This window comes from Chanodichthys erythropterus, chromosome 9 (assembly GCF_024489055.1).
Source record: "Chanodichthys erythropterus isolate Z2021 chromosome 9, ASM2448905v1, whole genome shotgun sequence".
Classification (NCBI taxonomy): Eukaryota; Metazoa; Chordata; class Actinopteri; order Cypriniformes; family Xenocyprididae; genus Chanodichthys; species Chanodichthys erythropterus.
The window spans coordinates 33,555,290-33,569,105 of NC_090229.1; the positions used below are offsets into that span (position 1 = coordinate 33,555,290).

At 36.3% G+C, this 13,816-nt stretch overlaps 1 protein-coding gene across 2 annotated transcripts in view; it reads right to left on the reverse strand.

Annotated features, from left to right (window-relative positions):
• The window catches only part of prickle3 (prickle homolog 3), a 52,312-nt gene that overhangs the window by 36,187 nt on the left and 2,309 nt on the right, over nt 1-13,816 (reverse strand). Inside the window, exons 1-2 of one of the 2 annotated variants that reach the window (XM_067395396.1) lie at nt 10,384-10,415; nt 8,800-8,882 (exon numbers count right to left, since the gene is read on the reverse strand). In XM_067395396.1, coding sequence (XP_067251497.1) covers nt 8,800-8,846 — 47 coding nt within the window. In that variant the 5' untranslated portion in view covers nt 8,847-8,882; nt 10,384-10,415. Of the gene's footprint in view, nt 1-8,799; nt 8,883-10,383; nt 10,416-13,816 lie in introns of those variants that run through there. The other variant, XM_067395395.1, reaches the window with a different exon arrangement.

Sequence of the window (13,816 nt, forward strand, 5' to 3'; positions counted from 1 at the left end):
TTTATTTATTCCGTGGTGGAAACAAGCTTCCATAGTGCTGTGCTAAAGAGTTGCAATTGTAAAAGTGAGTAATCGAGGGATACGTTTTTAAGAACAGATGGACACTTTTGGTGTGGGTTTCATGGTGGCAGCAATTAGCGGTTGAGTAATAACTGCCTGGCTCTCCACTGGTAATTCAACTACCATATCCTGCCAGACTCTCTTATCACGGCCAGGAGCTCACTGGTAACTCAATCAAATTCTCACAAGAGCTGGACAACCTCCATGACAACTGCCTTGGACAACATCTTAATTTGTACTACAACAGACACGCATGACAAGATCAACGTTCTCTCCGGTGCTCTGGCTGTCTGCTTGTGCTCAGCTGGCAAGGATTCTGGGACCAATCTATCATTCACAGGCATTTGATCATCCTGGCAGGCAAAATCACCTTCTAGCTAATTCAGACCTAATTAAGTCACATAAATATGGAGTTTTTGGTGTGTTTTTAAATTAAATTTGGCCCTGTAAGTAATGCAATAAAGACGTTTAGGTCATTTTAGTTCATGCTAATAAATTCAGGGTGGGAAATTTACTTTTTTTCCTCTACCATCCACAGCTGCTGATAAATCACAGATTGTAGCACTTACATTTTATTTATTTATAAATTTTTTTTTTTATATCCCCATATTGAACACAATACTAAAACTAAAACATTGTACATAATACACAGAAATACATTATTAGTATTAGTGGTTGACCAATATATTGTCAACGCTGATAATTTTTTTTGATTGGCTAATAAGTGTTGGACGTGGGACTTTTATTTTGACAGAACTGATACTTACCAGATAACAGATTATCACATTACCAGATGATAGAACTTTATGAGAAACACTCTTAAGGTGCGGTAACATTAGCAAAGTTTTGCAAGAAAAAAAGTCCATTGTAGCAATGTATGAAGCACAGCTCGCACAGAAGTCATTCAAACCAAGCGAATTTGCATCACCAACTTGAACCCACTGCAAAATCAGCATGAGGAAATCATTTGCCCTTACGTGAAGTTCACGATTGTTCCAATAACTATTAAAATGACTGGTTTTAGCCTGTGAAAATTTGCCAAACAACTATAAATGTGACCTTTAGGTAGCTGACATGCTGAAGTCAAACAATGCCAAACATAACATATAACTTTTATAAAACAGCTGAATAAGAGAAGTTCACCACACATTGAGTGATCCCTTCTACCACATCAGTGAAACAAACCCTTCAAACAAACCAGTTTGCTAAAATGAATCCTATCTAACGCTACGGTCTGCTATATATAAATAAATACTACTCAAAACAAGGCGAGATCGCCTCTGGTGCTCATGTCAAAAACATGCATCTCTGTTGATTCAGAAATGCATTTCTTGTCCGCATGCAATGTTATACTGTCATCCAGTGAGTGTTGTGTTTTGCCTGAAGGGCTGAATGTGTGTGCATGTGTACTTGTGAATTGATAAAACCTTGAACATCAGATTTTATACATGAATATTTGTGTTGAGGTGCTACTTTGAAACTGTACTTTGCCGAGTTACAAGCTATTAGTCATTAAAAGTAGTTCAACTACAGTCAAGCCACCCTTTAGGGCTAGTGCTAGTTTATTACAATTAGTTATTTCAATGATTCAACTGTCTGTTTGCATTAAAGGATTAGTTCACTTTCAAATGAAAATTAGCCCAAGCTTTACTCAATCTCAAGCCATCCTAAGTGTATATGACTTTCTTCTTTCTAATGAATACAATCAGAGATATATTAATAAATGTCCTGACACATCTGAGCTTTATAATGGCAGTGAGCGAGATCAGAAAGTGCTTCCATCCACATCCATCCATCATAAACGTACTCCACACGGCTCCAGGGGGATAATAAAGGCCTTCTGAAGCAAAACAATGCGTTTATCCATATTTAACAAGTTATGAAGTAAAATATCTATCTTCCACCAGGCCGCTTTCTGTATTCAACTTAGGAAGAAAGTTTAAAACTCTCACAGTTCAAAAAGTGTACGCTACGTCCTATGTCTTCCCTATTCAACTTACGGAAAAAGCTTAACTGACGTGACACCAATTTACACTTTCCTCAAATTTTCATTTGAAAGTGAACTAATCCTTTAAAGTGACCACCACATAAATATATATAAAACAAAATACATAAATGTAACAACTAAATACACCCTAATTTATAACTAAATCAAAAACATAATGAACAGCAGCATTTTATTTCAACATATTTTTCTATCTCTAAAATAATTCTGTTCCTTTGTACTTTCTATTCATCAAACAATACTGACCAAATGTACCACAGTTTCCACAAAAATATTCAACAAAAACTTATTTAAAGCTATCATTGATTATGATATTATTATGATACTATTATCATGTGACACTGAAGATGAGTAATGATGCTGAAAATCATACGAATAAATTACATTTGAAAATATATTAAAATAGAAAACAGTTATTTCAAATTGTAATAATATTTTACAGTATTACTGTTTTAACTGTATTTTTCATCAAATAAATTCAGTGAGCAAAAGAGACTTCTTCCAAAAAAATGTAACAAATCTTACCACCCTTAAACTTTTAAACGGTTATTATAAATAAAATCACTCTGGAAATTAAAATTGAATAAGCTCACAAAGTAGTTACTGGAAACACTAATGCTAAATGTTGCTAATACAGTGTTGTGGAAATTTTAATTTTTCATATGATTTTTACCTGTATTCTTGTGAAATATGATGCTTATGGAACATGGTATGATGTTGGCTTAAGTGGTAATGTTTAACATAGATGTTAGAAATAGAATGAGCAAGATATGGTATGGGGACATGCAAGATGTATGTTAAAAACATGTCTGTGCTAACAATGTGTGGAAAGTTACAGCCACTAAGATATGTTCCTAATATGGTAAAAGGACAGATGCTTCGGCCTTGGAGGTTAGAGATATAAAAGTGAGGGGAAGCTTTCGTTCTTGGTCTTACACTCTGCAGCTACTTCTGTTCCTGTATGATCTGTCTGACCTTTCTTGCAAGAAATAAAACCTTTAAAGACAATTGGACATGTTTGTCTCTTAGAGTCGTAGAGTCGGGTTGATTTTTTGCCACAACAGTAGTATTGCTACTTTTAGTTACTTCCAAATACTGATCTGAACCTGAAGATAGATTAAAAGAGTGTGACATAATGAAGGGAAATGAGAATGAGTGAAAGAGAGCAAGTCAATGACTAAAATAAGAAGCACTGAGACAGAAGAGGGAAATGCAGAGCGGAGGGTAAGAGTGGGAGTCTGATGGCTCTATTCCTGCAGTCTTGGCAGCAGAAGGACCTGAAAGGACTAATCTTATTAGTTGGACAGGAGGGATTAGGACACAAAATAGGGGGCCAGACGGGTGGACAGGGGAAAAGAGTCTGTGAAGAAACGAGGCAGAATGGGTAGAATCTGAGAAAAAGTAAAGTTACAGTGACTTACGATAATGTCACTGCGACGAACATTGAATTTTTACACAACGCTTGTTGAGCACAATCTGAATACATAGATTAAAGCAGTGTTTTTCAAACTGTGGTACGTGATGTGACAAAAGGGGGTACGCGAACAAAATGCGGAGTAGTTAATTTAACTGAGCATGTATTTCTAACTGGCAAAATGTTTTACCTCATGTTTTGCAGTCTAAAATGACTGTATCCACACAAGCAGCATGCATATGATAGATTGCGTGCCGAATCTGCTGCCTTAAATCGCGCTAATGAAGAACAAATAGACACTAGGGGTGTGACGAGATCTCGTGTCACGAGATCTCGCAAGACTAAAGTGTGACGAAATTTCTCGTCGAGGCGAAAAGTAGTCTTGTGATGTTGCCATGACAGAGTGGTTAGGATGATTAGGAAAGAATATGCCACCGCTACGTTTACATTACGCTTCCATTGTCCTTTTGCTTTGTGTTAAATAGAAAAAACATTTAATTAAGTTGGATAACGGTCGCCGCCGCTCCATATTTAAAGAGTATGCGCGATCGCTGAAAGTGAAAGTAAACGCGCGTGCATTCAAACGCGATTTCAATACCCCGCATTTTCAAAGCGGCTCTCTGATGAATGCAAATATCTCTCAATATGAAAGCTATTTTAGGCTGGGCAGTGTAGTTTTAACCATCTCTTAGCTCTGTATTGTTGTCTTTTACTGCATATGATAATTCATACTCAGAAAGTAGAACTGAATGACATTCATTATAAGATGATTAGTTAAAACATTTCAAATACACCTGCAGAATATGTATTTCGCCATTGAGGATTTCTTAAAAATAGTGTGTAAAAATATTGTCTCGTCTCGTCAGATACCCGTCTCGTCACACCCCTAATAGACACAGATAGTGGATTTATATCAATTTAAGACTCAAACTTTCTTCGATACAAAAACATACCTTGTGTGAGTTCTTATATTTAATGTTGATAACGAGGAAGAATGCAATTGTACCCAAATAGCCACATGACTGCAAACGTGCATTATTATACAACAGGTCAAAACAAAACGTACATTTTAAACACAGTACTGTCAGTATTGTATTTACTCTATTTTTCAACGAAAAAATAGTTCTAAATAAAACCAGAGCAGAACTATAACACACGAATGCGGCTTTGAACGAATCGTGAGAGTCAATGATTCAATGATTCATTCAAAGCCACTTGCTTCGTTACTGAATGAATGACTCGATGACTCACTCATAAAACAGTGACTTGCTGCCACCTACTGGCAGTTTTAGTTTAATATTTAAAAGTATCACTTTGTTTTACCATCATTGTATATACGTTCATAATTCATAAACGTAAAAATATGCACTGGAAAATCAATTTAGGGAGCAAATATTGTCCCTTAATGGAAAAGGTGTGACTGCAGTTGAAGTGGAAGAGAAGGGGGTACGCAGAAGGATGGGAATCCCTTCAGGGGGTACTCCACGCTAAAAAGTTTGAGAACCACTGGATTAAAGCAACACCTTGTCAGATTAAAATGATGAGCAGATCTAGATGTGATTGTTTCTGTGCTCTGGATTGGATTATAGCATATGAATAGTGCTCAAGTTGAAGAATGGGCAACAGATTAGATTTGGACTGACGTTGATGTATGACTCTGGACAGAAGCGCAGGCGTGAGAGTGAAGAGCGCAGTAAGAAGATTTATGGTTACTTTCTGCTCTGTTAATTTAGACACACAGGGGACTTAAAGAGACCAACAATGCCAAAAGCTTGTGCTGTCCCACTAATTTAAAGGTGAGAACAGAACATTCATTTACCTAGCAGTATAAGGTCCCTGATACATCTCCTAAAAAGAGGCCTAATGTCAGGCATGCTGCTCTATAGAAATACCATTTTATTTGATGTATTTATTTGATTGTATATAGGCCTATATGCAAAGGTAGTACAAATTATTACAAATAAAGCAAAAAAAATTAGTTAATGCTGTAATTATCATCAGCTTGCGTTAAGGACCCATCAGCCTGCTCCATCTAGAGTTTCATGATCGAACTGTGTGTATGTGTGTGTGTATATATATATATATATATATATATATATATATATATATATATATATATATATATATATATATATATATATATAGGGGTCAGTAATTATTTGGAAATTGATGGAAGGAAATTGATGTATGTGTGTGTGAGAAACACGAAACTGCAGAATGATATTGTATGAGTTAAAAAGAATAATTAACATATTAAAGAAACTGCCTCACAGTTTTATACAAAAAATAAATCTGAATTTCAAACCCAAATTACTTTAGTAGTTCAACACTGATGCACAACCAAATTATGTCTGAAATTATATTTTCATTAGGCATTCCTGCAAAAATCTATTTTGTGCATCTGAATGATACAACCCTCAAAAGACTGTTACTAGATCTGTTGTTGATATTTTTTGCACAAGCTACATCAAGTTTTCATGGGTTTTTATACATGCAAACCTTTATTAAATGAGGACATACCATAGACTTCTGCAATTTTTATGGAAATATAATGACATCAGACTAATGCCACTTCAAACCAGTGAAATTTTAGTATTACATTTTATTTTATTATATTTTAATTATCTTTTATTTTTATGTTTTTTACTTTTCATTTTCATTTTAGTTTATTAGGTTTGATATTCTACTTTTGTCTTTTTGTTTGTATAACCATTTCTATTTTACTTTAATTTATTTTTATTTTAGTTTTAGTACAACTTAAACATGTTTATTTCAACATTTCTAATTTAAGCTTTTTCATTCTTTTTATTTCAGATTTATTTCAATTGCCAAAAACAATTTTAAATAATTTTAGTTAATAATAAGAACACTGCTTCAAACCTTAACCCTACCGCCAATATTATTAACTTTATTAAGAATCATTTTTAACTTTGAAGGTTTTATCTAACTTCTTAAGACAATTTTTACCCCATTGTATAGCTATGCAACACACACAGGTTTGTTTAGCTATCAAATGAGGACATTCCATAAGCTTAATGGTTTTATATCCTGTACAAACTGTATATTCTATCCCCCTACACTACCTAAACCTACCCATCACAGAAAACATTCTGCATTTTTACATTTTTAATAAAATATTTGTTTAGTATGTTTTTAAAGCTATTTTAAATATGAGGACTCATGAAATGTCCTCATATTTCACATTTACGTTGTAATACCAGTGTAATACCCGTCATTATACAAATTTGTGTCCTCATAAATCACACACACACACACACACACACACACACACAGACACACAGACACACAGACACAGACAGACACACAGACACACACACACACACACACACACACACACACACACACACACACACACACACACACACACACACACACACACACACACACACACACACACACACACACACACACACCATTCACCTTTGAACTCACTGGAATGCCTCATGTCCTTTAGCATTTGTTCCAGGTCATTGTCTGGCTTCTTCACACACCCACTGGCAGCAGAAGGTAAGTGTTTCTGAAGCATGTGAGTATGTATATGTGTGTGTGTGTTTGAACACATGGTCCAAATGTGACCTGACCGTGAGGACAAACTTTTGTACTTTCAGTTAAATATATATTAAAGATATGCAAGTAATGTTTTGTTATACTTATGTTGTGCTGGATTGGACTGCATACTGGCACCTACTGGTGTGGATGTTGCATCACTCAAAAGCAAAAGCTGTGTATTTGCCACCTACTTATGCTACATTCAATATAATAGGGGGGGTTAATGAGACAAAGCATCTGGTATTCGATTGGTTATGTGATCAATAAGAATAGAATAAAACCGATTTTTTTTTAGAGACCATGACTACAGCCTTCATCTCATGAGAGTTCTTGATCATTTTAAATGTCTGTCCAAAGCACTATTTGGACAATTCTTTAGGGATTTTTACAGTGGTAAAATGGTGCACAACAAGAAGTAATTGACATGTGACTGATCAATCTATCAATCAGTCAGTTCTACTGCTTTCTGAAAAAGAGAGACATCACAGCTAAACTACAGCAGACATATGGTCTATTTGTAATGGGGCTTTTTTAAGAAGACAGAAAAAAAGAAAAAAAATCAACAGCTGGCATGTATTAACGTCACAAACTGCCCTTTGGATTCTTATATCTGACATCTAAAATTAATCTGATGGAAACATAATCTACAGCTCTGAACCAGCTCTGAAATACATAAATATTTCCAAATCTACATTTCAGTGTGCTAGTGGCATGACTTCAGAAATGTTGCATCTACTGGTTGATGGGACTAAAACTTATGGGTCTTATCTGAAGTGTGGATAATGTTGGCTGCCTCATAAACTTGTTGGCAGAAGTAAAAATCAAGAATTTTGCAGAGAACAGTGAAAGCAGAGAACGCAAACACACAGTACAGCTACACTACAGCTCATCGTTCTTTAGCTGATGGCTTGTCTAATGGCGTACAGTGAAGTGTGGTTCGTGTAAACACTGTGCGGCTCTCATTACCTGCTCTGGAAATATGATTAGACGTCTCGTGTTACACACAAGAATCCCAGGTCTCACACAACGCACACGCATATCTTATCTTGACAGACCGCAGTTAATCAGCACCGTCTTCAATGCTTTCCTTTTCCTTGAGGAACTTAATTTCAAAACAAACGCATAACTAAAACAATAATCCAAGATGTTATGTCTGAGGATGTTATGTTTCCGTCTGCACATTGTCAGGGCTGAGACGAATGTCCTTCAAAAGCAAGTCAAGGGTCAGATCCGTGGCCTAGTGGCTAGAGTAGGGTTGTCATAAGTATCCTCTTTGGTACCAAGTCGCTACTGAAACTTTGAGCGGATTCTTAAACGCCTCTGATTGGCCACTGTGTTCATGCGCTCAACAGATTGGCTACAATGATCAACTCTTCAAAAACATGTTGTAAAAAGACATCTCTGACACTCTTCAGAGTGCTTTCACAGATACACATGGGATCTCTAATATATCCGCTGATACATGGATCTGCTAATAGATGGCTGCGTCAAATTTACAGTTTTTTGAAGCGCTGATAACTGTAGTCAATCACAGTCATATCTGTTGAGCGCGTCGAACACAATGGCCAATCAGAGGTGTTCATTCATCTTCATCTTCTCTGACAGGCGCCCACCACATGCAGATGACATAAACCACACTTTCAAAAGATGAAAAGAAATCCGATCCAGTGAAGTGTTTTCTGTGTTGACAAATCTTTTGCGATGTCCTACATTTTTCCTCAATGGAACTGTTTTAGCACCGCAGTCTTACCTCCATCCGTGCATGCGGAAGCCAGGACACTGTTCTCCACAGCGCATACATGGCTGCCCCCTGTCCGGATCCTCGTCCTCTGTCTGGGAGAGAAAATTATAGACATTTTAGATATTACTTACTTCTTAATTTATAACCTCCTATTTAAAAGAATGTATGGATTTACCAGGATTTCTGCATAAATTGGTCATTGCTTATGTTGTTCCACACCTGTAAGACCTTTGTTCATCTTCAGAACACAAATTAAGATATTTTTGATGAAATCTGAGAGCTTTCTGTCTATCCATAGAGATCCAACGCAACTACCACTTTCAAGGTCCAGAAAGGTAGGAAAGTAAATTATTATCATTAAAGTACTCCATGTGGTTTATGAAGCGAAGTGAGTGCTTTGTTTGCGCAAAAACCATACTTACTTTATTTAGAAAATAATATCCAAAGCACATGCATTGTGATGCTCTCGTGAATGCGCGTCGCAGATCAATATTCTCTTAAATAAAGTGGTAAATTATGGGTTTTTTTTGCGCAAACAAAGCACTCGTGTCGCTTCATAAAATTGATGTTAAACCACTGGAGTCACATGGATTACTTTAATGATGTCTTTTCTACCTTTATGGGGCTTGAAAGTGGTAGTTGCATTGAATCTATATGGAGAGACAGAAAGCTCTCGGATTTCATTAAAAATATCTTCATTTGTGTACCGAAGATGAGCGAAAGTATTATGGGTATGGAACAACATGAGGATGAGTAATCATTGATAGTATTTTCATTTTTGGGTGAACCCTTTAACTTTTTTGCTCACCAACCACTGTGGCTAGTGGTTTTCCAAAGTTACTAGCCACTCAGCATTTTCACTGGCCACAATTTTGACATTGAGACCATGGAGAAAACCTGCCATATAGATATTTTTAATATTATCTCATAATTTGGCAGCAGGTATATTAGGCTGCTGTCACTTTAAGACCTGAAGCACAGATCCATTATTCTGTAACAAATGCTATTTCTTTTTCAACTGTTTATGTTCATTTAAAACATAACTGTGTTTACATGAATACTGGCCAAGACCAGCATTTTGACATTATTTTGTGTGTATTTGACTGTTAATACACAATACGCAGCGAAAACTAACCTAATTTTGTACTGAGAGGCGGCTTTATGTGTGCGCACTTTGGTTGTGAAAACAAAATCTGCGGAAATTAGAAAAATTATGCGTAGTACACGCAATCCCACATGGCAATTCAAGCCTTGTAACACCAAAATATTCATCAGAAGCAAATGAAATGAGTGAGTGAGTGAGAGGAGGTGGGTTTGTTTGTCAGCTCGCTGTTGGAGAGATGAGAGAGAGAGAAAGCGCAGCTGGTATCGTGTATCTATTCGGCGGAAAATAAATATTGGAAGCGTTTCGGATATTTCAGTACAGATATGTATCGAAAAATCACTGCTGAAATACACCCACATTTTGCGGGTGTTAATGTCAAGCCCTAGATATAATGCAATAATATTGTTAAACTCATTGCCGTTTTCAAAAATATCTATTATAATTGGTTTCTGTCATTAATTTATTTATTCCAATTTAAAGGCCCTAACCTCAGCAAAACATTTACAGAGGAACGCATAGGCCAGATGGGCTGAATTTTAGTCACAGTCCAGTCCTGATGATTCTCCTCTTCTAGGGACAGAAAGAAGACATTCTAATGATAAAATGATTTAAAGTAAACCCCTTAAGGCAGTCATATGCACAAAAGTTGTTGCTGTTTCTGGAAAACATGCTTGCTTTGACCTCATATCTGGTATAAATTATGCTTTTAATGTGTTGTAGCCTGGGATAGTAATGAATGGATTAATTAATTAAGTAATAAATAAATGAGTATGCATACTCTTCGTATGTATGTTGGAGATTTGATTTGTTTTTAAATACTAATTATTCCTGCGGTAGAAAATGTTGTGGCACCAAGATAGGCTACTATGAAGGGGTCCTTGTGTTTGCTTTAGCCCCAGGGCTCTATGGGTTCTTAATCTGGGCCTAGAGTCCAACAATAATTTCTCCAACAAAACACACAGTACTAAAATGCTGAAATGCAGCATAAGTAGATTTATACACTGTTCAACTCCAGTTCAGGCTTAGTTTAGCCTCAAGGTCTTCTGCTTGTTTGTGGGAACAAATAAAGCAATAAAACTTAGAACTTGTTCTTCAAAACCTACAAGTGACGTGATTAGGGTGTTTGAAATCTTTGACGTGCCTATATACAGCAAAACAACTGCCATAAAACTGAAACACTTGGTTGGCTCTCTCACAAACACTGAAAGGGAACCTAGGAAAAAGTGTGTGAAAGTGTCTGAATCACTTTGAAAACAAAAAACAAAAAAATTTATCAGAAACATAGCATGCTAGCTGCTTTTTGCTCTTCAGATAGGCTACATAAGGACAGAAATTAGTATTTTATATATCAAGAGAAACTTTTAAAGATGTCATGTATTACAAATTGTTTATATTAAATAAAGCATACCATCACTTTACCATGGTACAATTTGTATTCGTAATTACAAGCAAGATCTGTTGCACACGTGGGTTAGTACAAAATAATTTGACAAAACAAGTTTGTGAATCATGACAATGAAATGCAACAATACACTTTTGTTAAATATAATTTGAATTTCTTAAGACAAGATTAATGCAGACAAGAAACACTAACAAGCTTTGTGTACTATGAAAGCACATTTGTAAAAAGTCCAGTCAGGATGAGCGAGCGCGAGGGAGAAACTGCAGCCGGACGGCGGCCTCTTGTCGCCAGGAACGAGAGATCTATGGAAACACGCGTGCTAAAACAAACACTGCCTGTAAGATCAGTGAACTCCAACACTTCACTGAACCGAGACCAGAGCATTGCTATTCACTGCTGAGAGAGAGGGGGAGAGAGAGAGTGGACAGGATCTTTGAGTGTTTTTTCTTCGCTGAATAGTTAATTGCATTAGCCTGTTTCAAAGAATGAATAGGAGAGAAGGAAAGGGGGAAGTATGAGGAAAAAAATCTCACAAACGTTTTTTCTGTGTTGCCTTGTACAGACAAAACTGTAGATAGGCCAAGAGTTCTGAGAACTAAATTGCCATGTTCACAAATTGACATCTGGCATCAAACTGGAGTATTTATAGACAGAAAAACCTGCCATTCAGGTCCAAAGCTGGTAAAGTTCATGGATTTGATTCATGGATGTACTATTATGAACTGAAAAAACTGAAGGCTGCATATACAATAAAAGTGGGTTTGAAACACACACACACATATATACATATGAAGACTTCAGATGCAAAAGCATCAAAGTGCCATCTGAAATTTTCTTCTAAAATAAGCATTTTTATCAAGCTCATATGTTTAGGTTCAGTAATTCCACTTTAATGGCAATGAAAAGGACCTATTAATTGCCATTAAAGTGAAATAACTGAACATAAACAAACGAGCTTGATAAAAATGCTTATTTTAGAAGAAAATTTCAGACGGCACTTAGAGGTTTTTGCATCTGAAGTCTTCATATATATATATATAATATATATATATATATATACAGTGCTGCTTGAAAGTTTGTGAACCCCTTGCAGAATCTGTGAAAATGTGAATAATTTTAACAAAATAAGAGAGATCATACAATATGCATGTTATTTTTTTTATTTAGTAATGTCCTGAGTAAGATATTTTATATAAAAAATATTTACATATGGTCCACAAGACAAAAAATAGCTGAATTTATAAAAACGACCCACTCAAAAGTTTGAACCCTTGATTCTTAATACTGTGTGCTTTACCTGTGTGATCCACAACTGTTTTTATATTTTGTATTACATCCCATTTGTAAACAGAAAGGAAGGAGTCCTAGCTAGTAGCTATATCATGTGAGGATACTGCTTGTAGCGGATCATTTATAGCGTTTTTTCACAGCAGCTGCAATAATTAAAGTTATCATTTTGATGTCGGATTGTAATCCAGAAAGATCCAAAAGACAATCATCAATGACAACTGGAGATTCACCTGTAGTCAAAAGCAAAAGTGTTCGGACTGCGGAGTGACTACAGAAATCTACAGGTAACGCTAATACACACTAAATAAACCTAGTCACGCCATGCTAATGTTGTTAACATTAACAATTTGAGAACAAATGATAACAATACTAATAATTTGCATGGTTTGACGTGATCCGAGTTAAACACTCGTTAGATTTATGCTGCGTACCAGGCAGGTTCTTGAGCCCGTAAGTCAAGACAAATCACGACTCATGACTTCCAGGCAACTCACTGAGTGTAAACAAACCAGCATGGCGGACCGTACGGGGCTTATGCTCAATTTTTTCTATCGCCAAAGGTGCTTACTCCTTGCTTATTTGAGGGAAACGGATGAGGAAAATGGCGCTTAAGGCAAGAGAAGCTGTTATATTTTACGTTATTTTACCGTGCACTTGCATAAACACCGCATTGTTGTTTCATGTGACGTCAGAACCCGTAACTGGGAGTACATCGATCGATCTAGTACGAGTTCACGGTTGGGAAGTCACAGGTTTGACTGCCGTTCCAGTGCACTTTCACGGGTAGAAGGTTGGAAAAACACGGGTTACGGGTTGCCTGGAACGCAGCATTAATCACCAATGGCAGCGCTATTTATAGTAGGCTAATGCTTTTTTTTCTCAGTTGGTCAGAACAAAAGTAGCAGACATGTTACTTGTTCAGATGACATTTTCCAGTGAAAATAATTGTTCTGGTCATACTTCCAAGACTGACAACATTAGATTCATCCTCATTGAGGAGTCATGCCGATACACAACCCATGTAACGATAATAATTCCGCAAATAACTGCATTTGCTTTACAGCTTTAACAGACTGAAAGGAAGCGGAAAAACTTCAATAAAGTTATTTTTGTTTTTGCGCACAAAAAGTATTCTCCTCATAACATTAATCGTGTGTTCACACGAGCGGCGCGTCTTGGGCGGTGAGAGCATCGAGGAGAGTTGAAGTCAGGTCAACTTTATGGTAATG